Source organism: Carcharhinus amblyrhynchos, chromosome 30 (genome assembly GCF_965287045.1).
Source record: "Carcharhinus amblyrhynchos chromosome 30, sCarAmb.v2.hapA, whole genome shotgun sequence".
NCBI lineage: Eukaryota > Metazoa > Chordata > Chondrichthyes > Carcharhiniformes > Carcharhinidae > Carcharhinus > Carcharhinus amblyrhynchos.
Genome location: NC_137353.1, coordinates 18,921,762 through 18,946,442, shown reverse-complemented (window position 1 = coordinate 18,946,442; position 24,681 = coordinate 18,921,762). Strand labels below are relative to the sequence as shown.

Sequence of the window (24,681 nt, the reverse complement as noted above, 5' to 3'; positions counted from 1 at the left end):
ATAAATAATAACAATAAAAATTATAGAGATTTCACAGATTTGAAGGGTTCGGAACAAACAAATTTCGGAAAGCGCAGGTTGGGTTTGGATGCCCAGATTTGGAGAAATTTCCTCATAGCCACAGCTCAGACATTCGTCCCATCGAATCCATGCCAGCTCCCCGCAGAGTAATCCATTCAGTTTCGATCCTTGAACCTGTAACCCTACAAATTTATTATCCTCCAGTGCTCATCCAATTTGCTTTGGAAATCATCCATCATCTACACTCCAGCCACGAGCAACACATTTCAAGTCATTGTTACTCACTGCGTAAAACCGTTCTTCCTCATATCCCCCTTGCATCTCTTGCCCAAAATGTTACGTGTGTTCCCTTGTCCTTGGATCAGTTTTTCTTTGTCAACCCTATCCAAACCTATCGTCAACTTGTTGTCACCTCTATCAAATGTGCCTTGAATATTTTTTGTTCCAAAGAAAACAATTCCAACCTTCCAAGCTAAACTTGTAGCCAAAATCCCTAATTTCTGGAACCAGTCTGTAAATTTCCTCTGCACCTTAAAGGACACTGTTCCACACATCCTTCCTGGTTCCAGAACTGGGTGCAGCATGGCCTATAACCAGACATTTATAACAGTCCAAGATAAATTCCCTTCTTTTGTATCCAATATCTCTATTTACAAAGCCCCAAGATCCCATATGTTTTGCTAAATAGCTTTCCAATATGCCCTTCCACCTTCAGTTGAGATCTACAACAGCAGCAGCAACTTATATAACACCTTTAACATAGTGAAATATCTCAAGGTACTTCACAGAAGCAGCATTGTGGCACAGTTAGCACTGCTGCCTCACAGCGCCAGGGAACATGTCCAATTCCTGGCTTGGGTCACTGTCTGTGTTGAGCTTGCACACTCTCCCCTTGTCTGTGTGGGTTTTGTTCAAGTGTTCCAGTTTCATCCCACAGTCCAAAAGATGTGCTGATTAGATGCATTGGCATCCCTCAGTGTATCTGAACAGGCGCTTGAGTCTGGTGACTCGGGAATTTTCACAATAATTTCATTGCAGTGTTAATGTAAGCCTGCCTGTGACACTAATAAATAAGCTTAAAAAAAACATGGCACTGTGCCACATAAGGAAATATTAGGGTGCACGAGGAAGGTTTTAAGAAGTGTTTTAAAGAAGCAATCAAGAAGCAGAGAGGCGTAGAGAGATATTCAAGAGCTTGGGGTCTTAGGTAACTGAAGTCACAACCATGAATGACAATTAAAACTGGGGTTGCACAAGAGACCAGAACTAAAGGAGCATGTATATTTCAGAGGGTTGTGGAACCAACAGAGATTAGAGAGACAAAGAGGGACAAAGTCATATAGTGAGATCAGAAAACAAGGCTGGGAATTTTAAAAACAAGGCATCGCTTGGCCAGGAGCCAATTTAGGTCAGTGACCACTGGAGTGATAGGGGAATGGAATTTGCTGCTGGTTTAAATACGAATAATCAATTTCGATGACATTTGTAGAGGATAGAATCTAGAGAGCAGTCAGGAGCCCCCAGGTCCCTTTGTCCTAAAACTAAACCATTAAGTCTTGGCCTCTTAATATTCATCTGATGGAGAGATTTAATTAATACTCTCCAGGGGAAGAGAGTTAACCACTTCCACTGAGTGAAAACCAGGTGTGAAGGATGTTTACTGCTCCTGTAACACTTGTGGCCATTTTAATGCTGCTGTTTTCTGGAATACTTGTTGCACCTATCTGAATCAGATGGGAGCAGGGCATGTGACATCTGGATGTACCTTTCCAGAGGTTGGCTCCCCTATAGGTGAATATTTTAATTTATGGCTTCATGTCATTAGCTGTTGAAGTTGAGGGGGTCAAGAGTGTGCCTGTGAAGAGAGGAAATCGAGGATGGGAGAAATTTTGATGTTACCAATAACTACAACAACAACTGGCATTTACAAAGCACCTTTAAAACAGTAAATTTTTTTATTTGATTTTTGTCACGTATTAGTATATAGTGAAAAGTATTGTTTCTTGCATGCTATACAAAGCATACCATTCATAGACAAAGAAGGGAGAGGATGCAGAATGTGCTGTTACAGTCATAGCAAGGGTGTAGACAAGATCAACATAATTTAAGGTAGATCCATTCAAAAGTCTGGAAGCAGGGAAGAAGCTGTTCTTGAGTCAGTTGGTATGTGGCCTATCTTTTTCACAATGGCAGAAAGTGGAAGAGAGCATGTCTGGCTGTGTGGGGTCCTTGGTTATGTTGGCTGCTTTTCCGAGGCAGCGGTTTGCACAATGGAATGATTATCAAGTAAAATCTGACACTAAGCTGCAGATCAGGAGAGCTGACCAAAAGCTCCATCAAGTAGTTTTAGACTATGATATAGTAGATTTGGCCCATTGCGTCTGCTCCGCCATTCAATCATGGCTGATTATAACTGATACTAAAACAGTAATGAGGACAATGGATCCAGGTTCTAAGAGCATCTAAAGGATGAAAGAGAATTCGTGAGGTTTAAAGAGGAAATTATAGCATGTACGGTTCTGGTAGTCAATGGCAAGTCAAGTAACACTGGGAATACAGCAGAGGACAGAATTGGAGAGTGAAATGAACAGTGGTTACAGCACAGACGGAGGCTGTTTGGCCTAGTGTGCCTGTACCATATCTCTGCAACAGATGATACAACTCAGCTAGTTCCTCTCCTCCAAACTATTGCCCTGATCCTGCAATTCCTTTTTTCTCTTCAGATGCCTACCTGATTCCTTTCTGAAATGGAAGTGCTGCTTGCATCTCCCTCCAACACAATCTTGGATAGTGCATTTCCTTGATCTTAGGAATTCAGAGGGTTGTAGAGCTGGAGCAGATTACAAAGATATGGAACGAGGCCATGGAATGACTTGAAAACAAGAATGCGGAGTTTAAATTGGAGGCGTCAACGAATTTGGAGCCAGCGTAGGTCTGAAAGCACATGGCTGATGGGTGAACAGTGCTTGGTATGTGTCAGGTAGCAGAGTTGTGAATCAGCTACAGATCACGGTGGGTGCAAGGTGGGAATATCTGAAGGAGATTCTCAGGGTGATTCTCAAAACAAAATTTGACACTGAACCACATAAGGAAACATTAGAACAGAACTTTAATATATCAAAAAATAACTGCATGGTGCTTTTTCACGATCAGATGTCTCAAAGAGCTTTCCAGCCAATAAAGTACTTTTTGAAGTGTGGTCACTGTTGTATTGTAGAAATATATGATGTAGGAAAACATGTGAAAGCTAATTCTTCACTCCCTCACCACTTTACTTGCTCGTGAGTGCTCATGTTCTTCTCCCAGACAATGTCTTCCATTGTAGACAATGTGGTATCAATAGTACAATCCAATATCATAGAATCCCAACAGTGCAAAAGGAGACCATTCAACGCATTGAGCCTGCACTGACAACAACCCTACCCAGGTCCTAGCCCTGTTACCCCATGCATTTACCCTGCTAATTCCCCTGACACTAAGGGACAACTAGCATGGCCAATGAACCTAACTCACACATATCATCAGCTCTGCCTGACAACATTTTAATAATGAAAAATCATTTCTCAATCTTTACACTGTACAAAATGCACTTTGGGAATCCATTGTATGGGAGTCCTGGAGTCTCACAAGAACAAAGAATTAATGCAAAAGTTGTAACATCATGTAATCCATATGAATGTACTCTTTTAAAATCAATATTATGAAAATGAGTGGACTAAAATTAAAAAGATGTCAACTATGGTGAACAGTCAACTTCAACCTTGGACAGTAGCCAGGAGAGCCATTAAACCAGTGGTGAGGATAGAGTTTGTGGCCAAAGAGAATGGCTTCAGTTGTCAATGTTTAACTGGGAGAAACTGCTGCTTGTCTGACAAAGCAGAGATAATGGATCAGTCAGCAGTTGTCATCGACCTTTGTAAAGGGAGATAAGCCTATCTATGTCTTCAGGTTAATTCACAATGGAAGAGGGTGAAGAAGATCCCAAGGCTACACTCTAGGGTAACAGTACTGGGGTAAGAGAAGTCATTGCTAGAGATCATTCTCTAGCTTTGACTGGATAAATGGAACCAGGTGAGGGCAGACACATGCTGTTGTTAACAGAGAGGTATGGGAAGATGATATTGTTAAACACATCAAAGGCTGCAGAGAAAGATGAGGAGGAAAAATGCATCAGTCACAGGGAACCTGTTCCTAGGCACAGTCAAACTTGCCATAAACAGGTCCAGGCAGCAGGCAACCAAGGAAGTCATCCGACCCGCCTGTCTGCCCCTCTACAATGGCTACATTTATGGCCGGGTGTCCCTAAAGAGGGAGAACACGGAGTCTAATGGCACTGTTGAAGCCTTCAGTGCCTGGTGGACATCGCAGGAACTGGTTGATTGCCTTATTGATTCTCTTAGTCACATTTTGGTTTGATGTTTTAACTTTTTTTTTGCTCAAGAATATATCTTTAAGAGGATATCCTTTTAATTTGTGCCTCTGTTTATTTGATCTAGTTTTGTTGGTTATTTGTTTTAACTCAAAATAGGAGTCAGAGTCACAAGATTTAATTTCTCTCATTGATTTAGGGACGTTTGCACAGTGGCAGGAATGGCAAACTTACTGGAAAGGCTCAAACATGGGAACTACAAAAAAGAGAATCCCAAAATAGAGATGGCAGGTTTAAGGATGGGAGTAAATGGAAGTTCGAGACAGAAAAATACCTTGAAAGGACACAGGAAAGGGACATTGCAAGGTGATATTAGTGAGCAGCTTTAGCAGGGGAAAGCAGGTTCTGATTGTGCTTGATATGTTCATTGCCAGATCTGGCAATGAATGGCTGATGGTTTTGCTTCTGATATGTTCAAAGCTATGCCCTTTGAATCATGAGCAAGATGGCCATACCAGGGAGAATGTGCATTATGGGAGAGAGTCGGTGGTTTCATGGTGTCAAAGACATCAAAGGTAGAGATGAGGAAACAATTGTTATAATTTTTTAAATAATTAATTGATGGGATGTCGGCATTCTTGTTAAGTCTGGAATTAATTGCCCATTCAAAATTTCCCTAGTGAAGGTGATGGTGAGTGAAGTTCTTCTGCTGCAGTCAGTGGGATGGAAATGCTCCCAGGAATTTGACCCAACAACAAAGAAACAGTGATGTATTTACAGGTTAGGATGGTGTGTGACCTGGAGTGGAATTTTCCACTGGGGATGTTCCCATGCATCTGATGCCCTTGTCCTGGTGGTGTGAGATCATAGGTTTGAGATGGTGTCAAATAAGCCTTTGGAAGTTGCTACAGAACATCTTGGAAGTTGGCATACTATAGCTACAGTTAGTTGGTGGTGGAGAAAGCAAATGTTTTACAGTGATGGATGGAATGCCAATCAAGTGGGCTGCTTTGACCTGGATTGCATTGAGGTTCTTACGTGTTGTTGAACTAATTGCCACTTGCCTGGAAGAATGTAGTTCTATCAAACTCTCGACTTGTAAATGGTAGACAGGTTTTGGGGAGTCAGGGGGTGGGTTATTGCAGAATTCCCGGCCTCTTGACCTGCTCTTGAAGGCACAGTATTTATCTGGCTTGTCCAGTTTAGTTCTGGGCAATGGTAACCCTTAAGGTATTCAAGGATTTGATGCTAGCAATCCCATTCAATGTCAAGAGGAGGTGAATAGATTTGTTGTACTCGGAGATAGTCAGCCTGGCACTTTTGTGACACAAATGGATTTCTCAGTCCAAGCTTGGATGTTATCCAGATCTTGCTGCATTTGGATAACTTCATTATCTGAGGACTTATGGGAAGGGAAGGGAAAACTGTCCAATCAGCAGTGAATATCCCCACTTCTAATCTTGTATCCTGTACAGAAAACCAATGTTCTCCAGTATTAAATAACTGATACTATCCTTTATATGCTTTAAATAAGAAATTAATACATTTTAAGTTTGGAAAAATAGTCATGATTTCTCTCTCATTTCTCTCTCTCCCCAACTCATAACTCTAAGGGCTAAACCATGATTCTCTAGTTGAGATCTAAAGCTGTGTAGGTTAGGTTGATTGGCCATAGTAAATTGCCCCTTAGTGTCAGGGTAAATAATTGGGGTTATGGGAATAGGCCCTGGGTGGGATTGTGGTCAGTACAGACCTGATGCGCCAAATGGCATCCTTCTGCACTGTAGGAATTCTACTGTACAGGATACAGTGGTATGCTGTATACTATTAATAGAATCTTATGTTTCCAGCTCTGGCCTTCACAGGAAAAGGGACCCTAGAATTGCATTTCGTTCAATTATCAGAGACAATAATGTAAGGAAAACAGAAGATTGCAATTCAGGTATTCTTTAATATTATTCAGCCAAACAAAACCTCAGAGCTATGCATTCACGATGCAGTCATTTTCACATTCTTTCACAAAAGCAGCAAGTATTCCATGTTCTTTCAGACTGAAGTTCCTCATTGTTAATATTTGTGTTTCGCACTTACATTTTCAATCGCCATTCGGACATTTTATAAAACGGGATAATTTTTCTGCATGTTTCATTTTCAGAGCTTTTAGTCATTGCTAACAAGGCACAGCACAAAATCCCACCATAAGTTAAACCGATTCTAAAATCGCTCTCCTATGTTGCTCACTCGAGGAGGTCCCACAGATTGCTGGTCTGGTTATCACATTAAACAATAAAATTCATTTAAAATAAAGACAGAAAGAGACCACACTGCCCAGAACCAAAAAAGAAGAAATTACAATTGAAAACAATTCACCACAGAAAAAAACTGATGAACATTCTGAAGTCAGTAAATTCCTAGTTTTCCTTCAGTGCTACGCTCCAGTATTTTACCACTATTTCAATTTTTCTGGTGATCTACTGGATGTTTAACAATTATTGCAAGTGTATTTAGTGCTTCCTACAGTGCAATTTGAGTTCAGATTTATGCTGATGATTTTTTTTGGCAGCTTGTGATTTGTCAAACAGTTATACAATAGAGGTAAGATTATAAAACAAATATTAAGTATTCATACAAAAGCAAAATACTGAGCATACTGAAAATCATTAGCAAGTACCCATATAGCTTTTGTCAGAGCATTAGTCAGACATTCAATTCGTGTTGTGTCAATACTGTGAATTACTGTTTAAACATAATCTGAAATAAAATACACAGAATGTTATTAAAATTACATGCGCACTTACTAAAACATGTCCTCACTTAGTCTTCAGTCTTTTATGTTATAAACCCTGCCATTGACTTTGACCTGTGTTGAGGCAGACTTTTGAGAATTTAGTTTTTTTACACCACTCAGAAATAACAGTGGACGGAAGCAACATTTCCCAAATGCACGGCCGATATAAGCTTCAGGTAGTGGCTTAACAGTTGTAGATATTTTAGTACTAAATTGTAACAATGGTCATTGGAGCACAGCTGTGCTGCTTTTAATGTACCTACTCCATGTAAGGGTACCTCCATTTAGTCAAAGGGATGTGTGTCTCCTTTACAGATTGGGGTGATGTCCAACGGAGGATGTAGTGAGGACCTCCAGCTTTGTCATTAGTTCCTTGAGAAAAGCAGGAAATAAAAGCTGTTAATGCCGGTGTGAATTGTTTAACTATAATCAGAGTTTACTGTATTCTTAGAAAATCTTCTCCATTTTCCAAGACAAAAGTCTTGTAATGTCCAAATAACACTTGTGCAAAGTTTAACTTCTATTTTGCCAATTTGTTTGATTTGTAGGATTCAAGAAAATTGATTGTTCAATGGTGGGCAGGTCTTTAGGAATGGTAGTTCCCTTTTGCATGGTTTTTTAAAATTAGAAACATTTTAATCACCGGATGGGGTGGCAACAGGAAAGACTTTTGCAATAACCAGCACGCAGGTAGTCAGATCAAAAGTTTGAAATTTTTTCCAGCATTTAAAAACCTTTCACAAATTCAACTACAACCACTAACCTGGGTGCAATATTGATAAATAAGAATGTACTTGTCGTCAGGCTGGCAACCTTAGAAGATTCAGTGCCAAAGACACAATTAGCGACAGAAAGTTCATATTTTAGCCTCAGCGTCCCCGAACAGGCGCTGGTGTGTGGCGACTAGGGGATTTTCACACTAAGTTCATTGCAGTGTTAATGTAAGCCTACTTGAAAGCGGCACATTGATAGGCAATACTACCTCATAGTGCCAGGGACCTGGGTGTGATTTCCCACTTGGATCACTGTCTGCGAGAAATTTGCATGTTCTCCCTGTGTCTTCATGGGTTTCTTCCAGGTTCACTGGTTTCCTCCCACAGTCCGAAAAACGTGCTGGTTAGGTGCATTGGCCATGCTAAATTCTTCCTCAGTGACCTGAACAGGCACCAGAGTGTGGTGACTAGGGCATTTTAACATCACTGAATGTAAGCCTACTCGTGACTAATAAATAAACTTTTTGTGACACTAATAAATAAACCTTAACTGTAGATATGCTGAAAATAAAACATTATGAAGGATCCCAAAACAGAGGTTCACATCCTGAACTGTAAATGTGACACCTGAAAGGAATTTGGAGTAAATGGATACCAGCTCTAAAAATATCCAACAGAAATATGACTCTCTGTAATGTCGTTAACACAGACTGTTCTAAACTCTACCCACTTACCAGAGACACGAGCTCCTCCAAATGGCTGCTGAGCCACTACCGAACCAGTTGACTTGTCATTGATGTAGAAGTTTCCAGCAGAATGCCGTAGAATTTTACAAGCTTCAGCTACAACGTTTCTGAAATAAAGAATGTTTTGAAATCAAATCAAAATTTCAATTAAAAGGGATCTTTTTAAAGGGGTGCGACCTTCTTAAACCTTGGATGATAACACCAAACATTTAAACATCTCTCCAAATTGACAGTGATGCAAATTAAAATTGGGCCAGATGTGTAACTTGACATTGCCAGCTGTACATTGTCACCAAAGGTTAAGAATACTGTGTGTCAGCAGTCCTGAATTTGGAATCTAGTAGTTGTGACAAACCCCAAAACGAAAATACAAAGTACAGTTTAAATCGCTAGTCAAAAGTTCAGGGACTACAGTTCTCATTGGGGAGCCCCTCAGGGTTTCTGCATGTGCTAGCTGGAAAATGGTTGCATAAATGCTGTTTTGTCCTTTTTCACCGCCTTCAGGTCAGTAAACAGCCCTGCACACACTCAGTTCATCTTTTAATTCGTTCACAGTGGAAATCTGCTCTGCACTGAAGGTAAGAAAAAGACCAAAAGTGAAAGAGTGGATAAAGGTTAGGAGACCTGGAACCAGAGCCCCAGTTCAAGGAAGGTGTCCTAAGGAGCAGGTCCCAAGTAAATAAAAAAATCTCAAACCAGGGATTGAGACAGAAACAGATCCCAGATGACAGTCCCAAGTCAAGGAAGAAGAATGGGAATCGGAAATGGATCCTGTTGAGTAAAGTTAATAATAAGAAGCAGGGTAAAGGCTCTGAGCTCAAGAGATGCAGCTGCAGGTAGCAGACCTGAAGCAAAGTAGGCTTGAATGAAGACTGAGAACCTGAGCAGGTATCCAAAAGTTGGAAAAGGTACCTTTGGGAGCAATGGTGTTCAGCTTGGTGCAGCCAAATATCCAGATCGTTATATGGTGGGGCCTCTTATGGGATTTAGAACTCTTGAACTTAAATGGGCCCTGTGAATCCTGTAAATGTACTGGGCATTGAAATAGAACTGTGAGAAATATTTTACAGGAGTTGGAACTTTAAAAATAGCTTTGACTGTTGCTACGACTTTTCTGGGTTTAGAAAGTCTAACAGTCGAGCATTTAAAGTAAAGGGTATACTTGAAGAGTTAGCAGATAAATTGAAGGTGGAAATATAAGCAGGGTCTGATAAGGATGATATGACTACAGTAGTTGCTACAACTGTAGCAGTGATACAAGTGAAACATGTTCCCTCAGAACCAACTGGAAAGAGAGATTTGACACAGGTTACCCTTTGAAGCAATGGGGCCCACTTGGCGCAGCCGCAAGTCTGAGAGCGAGCAGGCAAGGTGAAGGCTGAGTGTTCACAAAGATCCAGGGTAACAAAGCAATGAAAAGAAACTCTAAGTGGATCCTAGTTGAAAATGTCCAACCAGAAGCTTCATCTGGGAGAGAATTCTAAGGCAGGTTCTTCAGTGTGAAGACTGAAAGCCCTCGTGAGAAAGACAATTTTAGTGAGACCAGGTTTGGCTCCTGAAGCAACAGCGTCTGGTGAGCGTTGATGAGAAATCCATAGAATTTGTTTTTGTGGCACCTGGTTGGAGTGTGCTGTGATTGACCACAGTTCACCTATTAGTTCACATGTACCACAAACACATCCTGAATAGTCAGTATCAGATAGATTTTGTAAGTTGTATTATCTTTCCGACTGTGTATGTATCTGTATGGTTGGGGTGAAAGGATAGTGTGATTTGACTCATTTACTGGTGTTTGTGTTGAAATCATTTTTGCCTAGTGCAATATAGACTTTTTTTTCTTGTTTAACAGATGTTTTTTCTTTTGTTAAAGGTTCATCAGCAGACTCCTGTGAATCTGTTCAGTAACTGTCCACCATGACTTTAAAAAAAATAGAAATTAGGACGCATCAAGCCAGGTCGTGCTCTGGAATCTGACTTGTTCAAGAGTAGCATCAGCTAGGATCCTAACACAATGGAGTATATTTTCCAGTCCCATTTGCTGTGGGAATCAATCTATAGCCTTTAGGTGGGAATTTCTGGACTCAGGGCAGGCAGAACTGGAAACTCCCGCCCAAAGTCTTGATATTGCCTATTTGTCAACATTATAACTTGACTCCCACCTTAGTTTATATGAAATGTTATTGTTTCTCAATGTTAAATGTACTTACATTGGAAATAAATTACAGATAACTGTTCCTAGTCACTCATAATTATATGTGATGTAAAACATTTCAATTAGCATTTTGGAACTTAGAAATGGTGTAAAAATTAAAACATCCATATGCATCACAAATCACTAATTTCCAAATTAGTCCTCTCTACATTAGACACCAAGCACAAAGAGAGGCAAAGAAACAAGCTGGTTCTCATCTCAACATTGCTTATTTGTAATTGGTCACCAGCTGTTGCTTCATTAAGTTCCCACATGGATTCCTCTCTCCAATTTTCCTTTTCCACTGATCAACTACAATGAAACTTTGTAGTTTGTCAACTACAAAGGGAACAAAGGTGTCTTTAAAGACACCTTAGAGATTGGCATTGGTTGTCTCTCTTTTTGTGGTTGTTCTAGTTGGTCGCTATACGAATTGTACAGATGTTCCCAGCAGTCTTGAAGGCTCAGCTGAGATTATGTACAGCACTCAATCAGCTGCAAGAAGCTCAGAATCCCTCTCCCACACACCAGTGTTTAAGCTCCTTCAGTTCACAGTTTTTGCAGTCTAGATTCCAGTTTAATTTCAAAGAAATAAAAGATATTGACCAGAGATATAGGAACAGACCTGGAAAGATCTATTTGGTTAGAGGGAAGAAACAGAACAGGAGCTATCACACTGCTGGGTGTCACTGTGAAGAAAATGGAAGAGCAAATTCCAGAAAGTATAAAAGGAATAGAGTAGTTCTAATGATGAAAGATCATCTAGACTCGAAATGTTGGCTTTATTCTCTCTCCATAGATACTGTCAGACCTGCTGAGATTTTCTAGCATTTTTCTGTTTTTGTTTCAAATTCCAGCATCTGCTCTATTTTCGTTTAGAGTAGTTGTAAGGGCGACATCAGTTATCCTAAAATAAAAGCAAAATACTCTGCATGCTGGAAATTTGAAATAAAAAACAGAAAATGTAGGACTCTAAAGAGTCATTTGGACACAAAACATTAACCCTGTTACTCTCTTCACAGATGCTGCTAGACCTGCTGAGCTTTTCCAGCATTTTCTGTTTTTATCTCAATTATCCTATTGCAAATTGAAAGAAAAAGAGTAAAGGGAACAAATGGGGAAGGAATCCCTAAAATGTGTACAGGAGAATTTGATCTGTTTGTTTCTAGTCCAATGAGGAAGAAGCCAGCGCTGGATCTAGATCCGAGGATTGAAATGGGGCAAGTGGAGCATGTTTAATGAAGCATTAATACCCACGTTCCCAATTCCCAAAACCATAGCCTCCTTCAGATTGCAATCCACGTGTTCACAGTCTTTTGTGGGTGATGTGATTGAGCCAGGGGTGCACTGCAATGGGAAATTTAAATCACTAATCTCATGGGCTACTGGAGGAATACTCGAGGGAGGCACCCTGGAATCCGGGATAAGCCCTAATTATCATAGGACAGTCTTCCAATCAAAAGAAACTGGCAGGAAGTGATTGGCTTTTTCTTTTATGAAGTTTGCAAAGTATAACAGCCTAGATGCATTAGTATAGATCATTTTTAAGTACAAACCTTTGCCAGTGAGTTTAAATACTGCTCTAAACAAGAGAGATTGGCAAAGACTACTATCTATACATCACATGGAAGAATTGCTACAGTTTTAAGTTTAGTTAAGTTAAACTTAAAAAACGTAAACTCTGTACATCACATGGAATATTTATTACCACAGATCATAGTAACAGGTTATATTCTGCAGCACCCTCCACCTCAATAAAAACTCACTTATCCTGGGCGAAGACAGCACCAGTGAGACCAAAAGGGGTGCTTGTGTCAACCAAGTGCAGAATTTCCTGATACTTGTTTTCAGGGTAAACATATACTGCAACGATTGGTCCAAAGATTTCCTGAAAGAAAAGAAACATTGAATTAGATCATATTTTGTAGTTAGCTTTTCTTGATAACTCCATTGCAGCAGCAGCAGAGCCATGAGGCCCAGTTTTAACTTGGGCCATGCAGATGTGTGACAAGCTTTTGTATTGCATCGTTGAGAGGCTGCAGCCATTTTAAAAGCCCCTGTACTCTTTAAGATCTCAAGGAGATTGGAGGAGGAGACTGGCAGTCAGGAGTGGGATTCTAGACAGCAGGGAGCAACAATTTGGTGTCTGAAGAATCAGTCCGCAGCAGTGAGTGAGGGGAAAGGAAAAAATAATGGGTAATGATTGTGGTTGTGGAGGGAGCCAAAATCCTGCTCCACAACTTTTACCCAAGCTGCTTCTGGCTCTCGATCTATTATGTGGCATTGTTCCCTTATGTACCTGCGCCACATAAGATGCACACAGCCTGGGTTAAATTGGCACTGGGGTTCGATTGATGTCATTGTATCTCAACGCCTGCAAACCCTGGGAATTTAAACAGCAGACGGCAGCATTTCACAACTAGGGAGACAATAACTCAACCCCCATGCAAACCCCCTCCTTGCACAGGCATTATACTAATTAAAAATCACAGCTTTACAGAAACTGAAAAGCAACCACTTCCCAAACTACATACAAAAAAAAACTTTTCATTCAACAATGTTTTGCAATTTATATGAGACATTAAGGTGGCAGATTTTCTCAGTACTCAGCACGATCAATCTCCCCAAGATATTTGTGCAAATGTTTCTGAAGCAAATTTTGATAAAGTTAAAGTTTAGTTATTAGGGTCACAAGTAGACTTACAATCACAGTGCAATGAAGTCACTCTGAAAATCCTCTAGTCGCCACATGCTGGCGTCTGTTCAGGTACACTGAGGGAGAACCAATTTACCTAACCTGCACATCTTTGGGCTGTGGGAGGAAACTGGAGCACGCGGAGCAGACACGGAGGAATGTACAAACTCCACACAGTGACGCCCCCAGTGACATAGTTCTAAAACATTCAAAATGAACTCATCACAGACAAGGGGCAGAATTCTTCCAAGCCCTCGTCAGCAGGTTTAATGATGGGCAATGAAAGGAAGTCACTGGGAGGTAAAAAAAAACTGGTTTGACACCAGCATGAAATGATTGTAGGATCTTTCAGTACTGGCTGCTATGGCGGGTGGCAATTCACATAAGAAGCTGGTGTGAACTAGATTTGCATCTAATGGGATGCAGATGAAGGCCTGACTTGAATCTTCCTTCCCCACGCCTGGTTCTCCACATTGTCAGTGAGAAAACATGCTGGTCCAGATGCAAAAGTCGGGATTTAAGAATGCCTTGAGTAGCCCGCAGAGATCCAGAAGAGATGGAGGTCATCGTGGTTTGGTAGTTGCAGGATTTCCCATCAACCTCTGTAGCAGGAAATACTCTGTCCCTGCCATGGAACCTAGTCTGGGATGGGAGAATTCCGCCCGAGGATATTGCTACAACATATTGATACAGATATATGTATATATTTTGGGATTGCGTTCGGTGCAGACGCAATGGGCCGAAGGGCCTCCTTTTGCACTGTAGAGTTCTATGATTCTATGATATGATATATACTCATCACACATGAGGAAATCACTGCATTTTGACAGGTACATGTGGCTCTTCCAATTGGTCAATGTAATCCATTTAGAGAGATGCTATATTGTCAGCTTCCTGACTTTCTTTTGAAAGTCAGGTATTCCCTCATTAATTGGCAGAAATTCTGCGGTAAGTGACACTCTTACCTCTTTCATGATGGGATCCTGAGGGTCCTTTGTCTCTATAATTGACGGCTCCACAAAATAACCAATCTTGTCATCATACTTCCCACCTGCAATTATTGTTAGATTTGGAGAAGACTGTGCATGTTCAATCCATTTCTTTATCCGAGCAAAAGACTGAGAGAATTTTAAAAGAAAGAGAAAAATCATCCTGCTGCAATACTTAGGACACAAACAGAAAACATGAAGGATGAAATTTTCTCTACTTGACTAAGAATGAGGCAATAATTGTCTTTACCTTGTTATCAATAACTGCTGAAAAGAATGTTTCAAAGTCATCCACTGGCTAAAAGAGACAAAATGTTATCAAAAACACAAATTAGTATTACAGTGTGACTTTGACTCAATACTCAGCTCAGAGTCAATACAAGATCCATTATATAATCAACTTAATCCAGAAATATTGCAGACCTGTAAAAACAAAATTCCCTGATAAAACTCAAACATCAATTTGTTGAGTTCTTTCCCCTGGGCTCGGTGGTTAGATCTAATTTAGACCAATTAAATTGTAGTCTCCTCCATTTGCCAACTTTAAGAGCCCCAAATCATTTTAATTTTCAGAGCCTTAATGTCATTTCCAGCACTGACAATGTCAAATGGGAACACCACAAGATTACTAACGTGAACACCGTCAACGCTACATTATTGTAATAGAATATGCTTTAGAGGTTAATACTATTGCTACGACGGCAACTTGCATTCTATGAATAGGTCACTGAGCAAGTGGGACGGCGGCGCGGGCTCGTTGGGCCGAAGGGCCTGTTTCCCGTGCTGTGTTGTTCTTTGTTCTTTGATGACTTTAAATCAGCACAATGTCCCAAGCTGTTTTACAGTGGTAGAAGGTGTGGGTGAAAGGCATTCACAAGAGGACAGTGGCAGAGTTTGGGGTGGAGTGAGAGCCTGGAGGAGTTACGCAATGAAAGTATTTGAACACGAACAAGAATTTTCCATTTTAGAGTTGGTACACCAGGGAACATTGCAAATCAGAAATGATTAATGAGGGGCTTTGTGGGGCGTAGCGTACAAGCAACAGCGTATGAATGGGTATAAATCTGTAGAGGGTGGAGGAGATTAATGCAATGGTTTCCTGCCCAGCTTGTGAGAATCTGGAGACTAGAGGCATGGGTGAGGGTTTCAACATCAGGTGAATTCAGGTATAAATGAAGATAAACAATGTTACAAAGATGGAATTAGATGGTCTTTGTGATAGAACGGATAGAGTCTAAAAATTAGTTATTGCATGGAATAAATAGCACAGAAGCAGCCAACTTGCTGAACAGGTTTATGCAGATGTTGTAAACATCATCTTACTTCACCTAATCCTATCTGCATATCCTTCTGCTCCTTTTTCTTTTGTGTTTATCTTGCTTCTCTTTAAATATATCAGGAGAGACTTGAAACAGTGGCATAACTTTCTTTGCACCTTTGAAAAAATGGTGGCACAGTGGTTAGCACTGCTGCGTCACAGCGCCAGGAATTTGGGTCACTATCTGCACGTTCTCCCAGTGTTTGCGTGGGTTTCCTCCAGGTATTCCAGTTTCCTCCCACATTCCAAAAGACATGCTGGTTAGGTGCATTGACCCAAACAGGCACCAGGGAAATTTCACAGTAATTTCATTGCAGTGTTCACGTAAGCCTTACCTGTGACTAACAAATAAATAAACATTATAAACTTCATAAAGAGGAGAATTAATTGTCAACTGTGGTTTAGTGGTTGCAATCTTGCATCTGAGTCAGAAGGTTGTAGGTTCAAGTCCCACTCCAGAGACATGCCCACGAAAATCACATGGACGTTAAAGATCCCATGTAACTATTTTGAAGACAGTGAAGTTTTGCCAAGTGCGCTGGGCAATATTGATTCCATGACTAACAATATTAAAAACAACGCCTTGCTGTTTTGTGAGACCTTGCTGTGCATAAATTGGCCACTTTGCTTAATAACTACAGCTGTGAATACACTTAATTGGCTGTAAACTGCATTTTTTTGTAGAGAGCTGTTAAAGCACTGCATCTTCTGAGGAATAGCTGAATAAATTGCAAAAATACTGCAAAGTATTTACAGCACAAAAGCATGTCATTCTGCCCAATAGTTTGTGTTTATGTTCCATGACGTCAGAATAAGGCCCATCAGGGTCACCAATATAAAATACGGTGAGAGAAATATCTTTAACCAACCAGAGTGTGGAACCTGCTACCACAGGGAATGGCTGAGGTGAATGGCAGACGCAAGGCAAAGCTAGTCACGTACAAGGGAGAAAGGAAGGGAAAGATTTGATGATGAGGCTTGATGCAAAGGAATGGTAGGAGGAACTAAGCACTATCATGAACCTATTCGCCCAGCCCCACCAAGTCCAATGAGATTAGGGTAGGCACAGAGGCTTAGATCCTAAAAGCATGTCATATGCTGACCTTCCTGCTAGTTAACACAAGCATATTTCAGTTGGGACACAACAGCCAGGATCTGATGATGTGAGACTCCAAAGCTATTTTAACTTCTTGTAGTCAGATTGGTTCCTGGATCTGGCCTAGCCATCAAAACTCAGTGTCAAGGAGCAGTTGGTGCAGGAAAAGGTAATTAACACAAATGATTTTTAGGTTAAAGGGCTTCTTACTGTCTCGGCAGAAATCACAAGCCTCCCCTTGCCCAGATTCCTCAACAACAAAAGGCCATCACTTTAACAACCTCACTTGATCTACTTTTGAGGACCGTGCCTATATGACTTGGTTCCAGCCTTTCAAGTCCTGTCTGCTGATGTCACATTGCTGGCACTCGGAGTGGGATCTAATGTATTTAAATAAGGCCTGGGAATCAAAATAACACAGGTCTTATATTCATTATGAGAGTTAACAATCAGACATTTCGCCTTTGGCCTTGAAATTAAAACATTTACTTTGCCTTCAAAGCAACTTTCTGGAGTTTGTCCAAAAGCTCTCTGATCTGAAGAGGAGAAGGTGTTGAGGCGGAGGTTGTTCCTGTTGTGAATACATTATCTTGCGTTATTTAATCATTCTGCCCACTGCACTGCAGAATTAGCAGCGGCTGGAAATAAGAAATATATAAACTACAGCTTAGTGTTCTAATGTTGCCCAACTAAGATTTCTGAAACCAGTTTTCAGAATTTGCATATTTGTGAAGGTATTTTAATACTGAGTGGTAAATGGGGAGTGCAGGTGTACTATCCAAATTAGTGCAGTCACACATTCATATTCAGCAATGTGAACATTTACATTAATCATCAATAAGAATGTAATAAGATTACAGATCTCTAAACCGTAGGTCAGGTTCATCCGAGCGCATAAAATTCAGTCCTCTCATGGTGCAAACTATACTCGATAATCAACTAAAATTCACTAATGTGTAATGGCTTTTACTTCCAGTACAAAATCAACATAGTTCTATAATTACTGATGGTCCTAATAGCATACCAATGTTCAGTGTGCTCATGGGGCATTCCTCCACACGCTATTCTAATACAGGGCATTTTTCCACTCATCTTAAATGGGTTAACTCCTCTCGAAAACAAAAGGACAGAGGAATGTGAACTCCTCTCTTTAATAAAAGCGGACAGAGGAATGTGCTGCAGGAATGTTAAGCATTTTCTTTCTATCAATCATCACCAACTGTAATTTATAGCCTAACACTTGAAAATATTTGAAATAGTCGGTGGTTGACTTGGATCTAAAAGGGGAAAAGGCTGGTTAATGTTCGGGTGTGACCCTTTAACAGAAATCAGTTCTACTGTGCTGTTCCAATGATTCTTACTCCCCTGCTGAAGACATTAAAAAATAAGTTTATTTTATTCAAAACAGTTCATGTAACATTGAATGTTTATGACAGAATGAGATAGGGAGTGATGCTTATTTGTTTTCTTTGGTAGAACACAGAATTATTGGGTTTTTTATTATTCATTCAAGGGACATAGGCTTCACTGGTTAGGCCATCTATTGTCCATCCCTAACTGCCCGAGAAAGTAATGGTGAGCTGCCTTCTGGAACTGCTGCAGTCCTTGTGGTGTATGTAGGTCCATCTGCACTTAGGAGAGAGAGCCAGGACTTTGATCCAAGATTTTAGTAATACAGAAGTTAACGTGGATTGCAGAACTGTTAACGTGGACAGTAGAACATGGGCGGCATAGTAGCACAATGGTTAGCTGCTTCACAGCGCCAGGGACTTGGGTTCAATTCCTGGCTTGGGTCACTGTCTGTGTGGAGTTTGCACATTCTCCTCGTGTCTGCATGGGTTTCCTCTGGGTGCTCCGGTTTCCTCCCACAATCCAAAGATATGCAGATTAGGTTGATTGGCCATGCTAAAAATTGCCCCTTAGTGTCCTGAGATGTGTAGGTTAGAGGGATTAGTGGGTAAAATATGTAGGGATATGGGGGTAGGGCCTGGGTGGGATTGTGGTCGGTGCAGACTCAATGGGCCAAATGGCCTCTTTCTGTACTGTAGGGATTCTATGTTGTGAAGATAATTGAACTCGAAGTCTTCAAGACTGATTTATTTTAATTTTACACATCCAAAACCTTTCCGAGAAAAATTAATTTTGGCTTGCATGGCAGGCACCGATGTGATTTTTTAAAAAAATTCATCCATGAAACGTGGGCATCACTGGCTGGCCAACATTTATTGCCCATCCCTAGTTGCCCTAGTTCAGAGGGCAGTTGAGAGTCAACCACATTGCTGAGGCTCTGGAGTCACATGTAAGCCAGATCAAGTAAGGATGTCAGATTTCCTTCCCTAAAGGACATTGGTGAACCAGATGGTTTTCTCTGACAATCGACAATGGTTTCATGGTCATTAGTAGATTCTTAATTCCAGATTTTTTTTTATTGAATTCAAATTCCACTATCTGCCATGGCAGGATTCAAACCTGGATCCCTAGAATATTGTGGATCAATCCACCGCACACAGACTGCAGTGATTCCAACCCGGGTCACCATATCATTAGCTAAGTTTCTGGATTAATAGTCTAGTGACAATTGCACTAAGCCATTGCCTCCCCTATTAAAAGCGTCCCCATCCACCCAAAAAGTATAATTAAAATTTTATAGAAACATCTCCAGATCACCCAGGACAATAACTCACATGCTTTTAGTTTCACACCTTCCTTCAGCAGGTTTTGAATTTGCCACTGTACAAACTTACTCATTTGTTCATTAGGCCTTTAAGTAAGGAGCTCCTGAGTATACCTGAAGGTTAATTCATGAAAGCCTGTGTCACAATGAACTTTCAGAATAACTCCTTGTTTTCACATATCACAAGGTCTGTATTTAGGGCAGCTTTTATGAGGATGTTCTGGCTTTTCCAGTTTTCTGAATCGGCATTTCTGCCTATTAAAACTAACAGATCCAATCTCTGTCCAAAAATTCTAATGTTCGATAATCAATAAATTGACAGTTTAAATGTATTTGACCATGAGGTCAATGGTTTCAGTTCTTCTTAATACAATGGTTGAATATGGCTGCTTGTACTTAAGATCGTTTTGCTATTGTAAATCTTCGTGGGCACTGCCAAGTTCCACAAAGATGTCCCAGTATCCAGAAAGGAATACCAAATCCATTAAAACTAATTACAGAAGATAAAGGCAAAATACTGAGGATGCTGGAATCTGAAACAAAAACGGAAAATGCTGGAAAATCTCAGCAGGTCTGACAGCATCTGTGGAGAGAGAACAGAGCACACGTTTCAAGTCAGAGCTGGGTGAAGGGTCAACTAGACTCGAAATGTTGGCTCACTTCTCTCTTCACAGATGCTGTCAAAACCAATTACAACTTGTGTTTATAAAGGGATTTCACAAGGGGCAGATGAAGAGTGAGCAGCAATAGGAACATAAATTGTGGATGGTGACCTCAAGAGCTAACGTTTGAAAAGTCTTTGAACTGAGCAGACACACAGCTGGGTACAGGAAGTCTGGAAAAAGATTTCAAAGTTCAGAGACTCAGGTTTCAGTCCCAGCACTCAGTCAGTGGAGTAGGGGAAGAGGATAGAATGTACTGGAGTCTAGGCTCTGAAGAGCAAATTGACAGAGCTCGAACATGTTTTTTCAGGGCTAGGGTGGAGCAATATATAAACAAGTGTGCAATCCTAAAAGTGCTTCCTCTTTGAAACCTGTAACCTAGGAGATGAACAGAAGAGTATAATCTATATCGATTTAGGATTCAACATGATTTTTGACTGCAGCTGGTGTTTGAGACTCAAGATACATGCAAATTGCTAAGCCCAAAAACATTTCACAGTGCTCACATTAACTTCTCTCTTTAATCCACAGGCTTTTAAAGCACAAGCTTGGTTCCATCTAATTACTATTTCCTGATTTACCTCATATTACAATTTTCCTAGTGTCCTACCTTATGGACCATGACATTTTGCCTGGGATTCTCAATTTAAAAAAAAACAAAACAGGACAAGTTGTTTGAATTTTGTCTCATTCTTACTTACATTTCCCACTTTTATTTTCTTCTGCTCCTCCAGGAGATTCTTTTTAATTTCAGGCCACAATGAATCAGGCACATACATTCTTGAACAGGCTGAACATTTTTGCCCTCCATACTCAAAGGCAGAACGAATGGTACCATTTATCACACTGCCAATATCAGCTGATTTATGCACAAAGTGAAAGTTCTTACCACCACATTCTGTAAAAATAAGAATTGCCCTTAGAAACATGCTTGCGTTAGAGACCTGCAAGTGTGCGTGAGTGAGTGAGTGAGTGGCAGCTAGGGGTTAACCAACTAAAAATCTTAAATCCTTCTCATCCTCTATGTTGGCACCGCGATGGATCACAAGACAAATCCCGTGGCTACAGTTTGAAAGGGTCCCAGTTTTACATTTTGATAGATAGACCAAATTAGCATGACAGCTGTAGGGAAGAAAAGCCACTGAGCTAGAGCAGGAAAAGACATATTCAGTTAAAACTCTCATCCTTTTCATCCAGGGGTTTCTATAGTACTGTTTAAGCACTGGGATTTTAGCAGATGTTTATTGTTCACAACAAATCAGTCATGATTCATGTTTTCCTACAGTATTGGCCTTGAATTTTCAGTCTGGTCATCGATCAAATTATTTTGAGCTCTTTACACTTGCCTTTATGCAAAATAGTATACTGATAATAAGCTGCAGTTTAAAGTAAAAATTTATTTATTAGTCACAATTACACTGCAATGAAATTGTGAAATTCCCCTAGTCGCCACACTCCGGCACCTGTTCAGGTCAATGCACCTAACCAGCATGTCTTTCAGAACATGGAAGAAAACTGGAGCACCCAGAGGAAACCCATGCAGACTCGGAGAGAACGTGCAAACTCCACACAGGCAGTGATCCAAACTGGGTCCCTGGCACTATGAAACAACAGTGCTAACCACTGTGCTACCGTACCACCCCTTGTCTTGTTCATCATTATTCGAGTGCATACCCGATGTAATGCAAGAGGAGGCAGAATTTTTCAGGTGGCTGCAGCAGTTCAGCCTAACAGTGTGCAGAGCTTCAAAATTCCCTATTAACAAAATCTATCCTCGAGGCGCAATCTCCTTTTGCCAGCACTGATTTGGAATTTAATTTCCATTACATATTTTGGGAACTTTCCCTTGAAACTGCACAAAGGACTTCAGAAATGCCGGCTAGTTACATTGTGTAAAATTCTTAGTTCTGTGGATGAGTTGGAAGTGTTGTAAATGATAAGAGGATTAGCACAGAAGCATTGAATGATAACAGCATACTGGAGGTCATTCAGTTTGTGTTCATGTACATTCTTCAAGAACAATTCAGCTAGTCTCACTCCCCTAGCCCTGAAAATATTCTCTCTTTGATCAATTATCCAATACCTTTATGAAAGCCTTAATTAAATATGCCTCCACCACACTCGCAGGCTGTGCATTCCAGATCCTAACCACTTGCCATAACGTAGCCTCTGATGCCAGGTAGATGGCACGATAGCACAGTGGTTATCACTGCTGCCTTGCAGCGCCAGGGACTCGGGTTCAATTCCTGGCTTGGTTCACGGTTTGTGTGGAGTTTGCACATTCTTCCCATGTCTGTGTAGGTTTCCTCCAAGTGCTCCAGTTTCCTCCCACATTCTGAAAGATGTGCTGGTTAGGAACATTGACCCAAACACGGGCCTGAGCGTGGCGACTGGGGGAGTTTCACAGCTAACTTCATTGCAGTGTTAATGTAAGCCTTACTTGTGACTAATAAGTAAACTATAAACTAAACATTCACCTTAAACTGGTGTCCTCTGGCTGATGACCCTTCCCACCCGTGGGGACAGTTTCTCCCTATCTACTCTGTTCAGTCCTTGCATGGTTTTGAATACCTCTTATCATATCTCCTCAGAATCTTCTCTTCTCCAGTGAAGAATCGTCCAAACTACCATAACTTAATCTTGTAACTAAAGTCCCTCAGCCCTGGAACCATTCTTATAATTTTTTTCTGCACTCTTCCTAATACCTTCACATTCTTCCAAAAGTGTGGTGCCCAGAATTGGACACAATACTCCAGTTGAGCTCAAACCAGTGTTTTATACAAAAATCATCATCACATCCATAAGCTCTGCTTCTATTTATCAAGCCCAAATCCCCTATGTAACACTAGTGGGCGGCACGGTAGCACAGCGGTTAGCACTGCGACTTCACAACTCCAGGGACCTGGGTTCAATTTCCAGCTTGGGTTACTGTCTGTGTGGAGTTTGCATAATATCCTCATGTCAGCGTGACTTTCCTCTGGGTGCTCTTGTTTCCTCCCACAGTTCAAAGGTTGATTGGCCATGGTAAAAAATTGCCCTTGGTGTCCTGAGATGCATAGGTTAGACAGATTAGTGGGTAAAGACATAGGGATATAGGGGTAGGGCCTGGATAGGATTGCGGTCAGTGCAGACTCGATGGGCTGAATGGCCTCTTTCTGTACTGTAGGATTTCTATGATTAAGAGATTAACCACTCTCTTCACCTGTCTTGCTTTCTTCAAAGATTTGCGCACAGATATTCTCAGGATCCTCTATTTCTGCACCCCCTCTATAACTGTATCTTTTACATTATCTCTCCTCATCCTTCCTCCCAAAATGGGGTTCATTACAGTTACAAAAGTATGTTCCTACCTCCAGACAGGCGAGGAAAGGTACGGTACTTGTCCAGGTTCTCAGCCACCAACTTCCAAAGGTGTTTAAATGTTCTGAAGAAGAAGAAATGGCCAAGTAATAAAGACGTATAGAAAACAAGCATTCAAACTTTTAAACATTTGAGGAAGTACCAAACAATTTTCAACTCATCACAGACCAGCTATAGATAATTTTAAGGATAATCTTCTAAAAGACTTAGAGCAAAGTGGATTAAGGGATTTGACACAGGTGTTCAAAATCTTTGACAGTTTAGTCTGTTTCTCACTGTTTACTCTTCCAGAGGGTCAGCAGTCAAAGGGCACAGATTGAGGGTAATTGGCAGAACAAATAGAGAGGACATCACCTTTCTCTTCTTAAACATGGTACTGTTTTTATTTGGTATGCACTGTTTAACAGATGGATATCCATTTACTGAATTGTGCAGCAGAATTTCTTTGATTCACAACTGTTTCATTGTTGAACTATAGTTCAGTACAAATACAAGTTTCTCATCCCTTCTGGATTCTCTCCCCTGTCTAGAGGCAACCACCTATTAAGGAAAAACCCAGCTCTTAAGTACAGGCTCCAATGAGCATCATCTACTCTCAACTCACTCTGAAGCATGGCCTGATTTACTCTTCAAGGGATCTGCACTTTGAACATTTTCGGATTCCCTTTCTTTTAAGCAAAAAAATGTCTTTAGACAAAGATACTTTGATAAAAAGAGGGAAAGGATTATTTCCAATTCCCCATTGTTAGATAGCGAGACATCCTTCTTCTAGACGCTTCAACAATTTTTCTGCAGAAGCATTCCTCTTGGTGAAACAGTCCAATCATCGCTGACTTGCATCTACCCACCTTAGCTTGAAGATCTCTTTCCTCTCCAACATCTGCATTAAACTGGCTATCCTATGCTTTTTTTTCATGTACACTTTTTGTAAAAGGTACATTATCCCACAAAGATTGGTTATGTAACATTATATAGGTATTATTTTTTCAGTCTTTTTTTTAAATATTGCAATTCCTCCACGATCTTGGACAATAAGAACACCATATCAACGGGAGCAAG

The 24,681-nt window shown here is 40.6% G+C and overlaps 1 protein-coding gene across 2 annotated transcripts in view; it reads right to left on the bottom strand.

Annotated features, from left to right (window-relative positions):
• Positions 1-6,321: 6,321 nt before the first annotated feature.
• The window catches only part of aldh4a1 (aldehyde dehydrogenase 4 family, member A1), a 37,025-nt gene continuing 18,665 nt past the window's right edge, over positions 6,322-24,681 (bottom strand). For both annotated transcript variants that reach the window (XM_080214894.1, XM_080214896.1), the window contains exons 10-16: positions 23,613-23,686; positions 20,964-21,160; positions 14,763-14,810; positions 14,489-14,641; positions 12,595-12,716; positions 8,626-8,744; positions 6,322-7,550 (exon numbers count right to left, since the gene is read on the bottom strand). In XM_080214894.1, the coding sequence (XP_080071020.1) occupies positions 7,438-7,550; positions 8,626-8,744; positions 12,595-12,716; positions 14,489-14,641; positions 14,763-14,810; positions 20,964-21,160; positions 23,613-23,686 (826 nt within the window). In that variant the 3' untranslated portion in view covers positions 6,322-7,437. The remainder of the gene's footprint in view (positions 7,551-8,625; positions 8,745-12,594; positions 12,717-14,488; positions 14,642-14,762; positions 14,811-20,963; positions 21,161-23,612; positions 23,687-24,681) is intronic.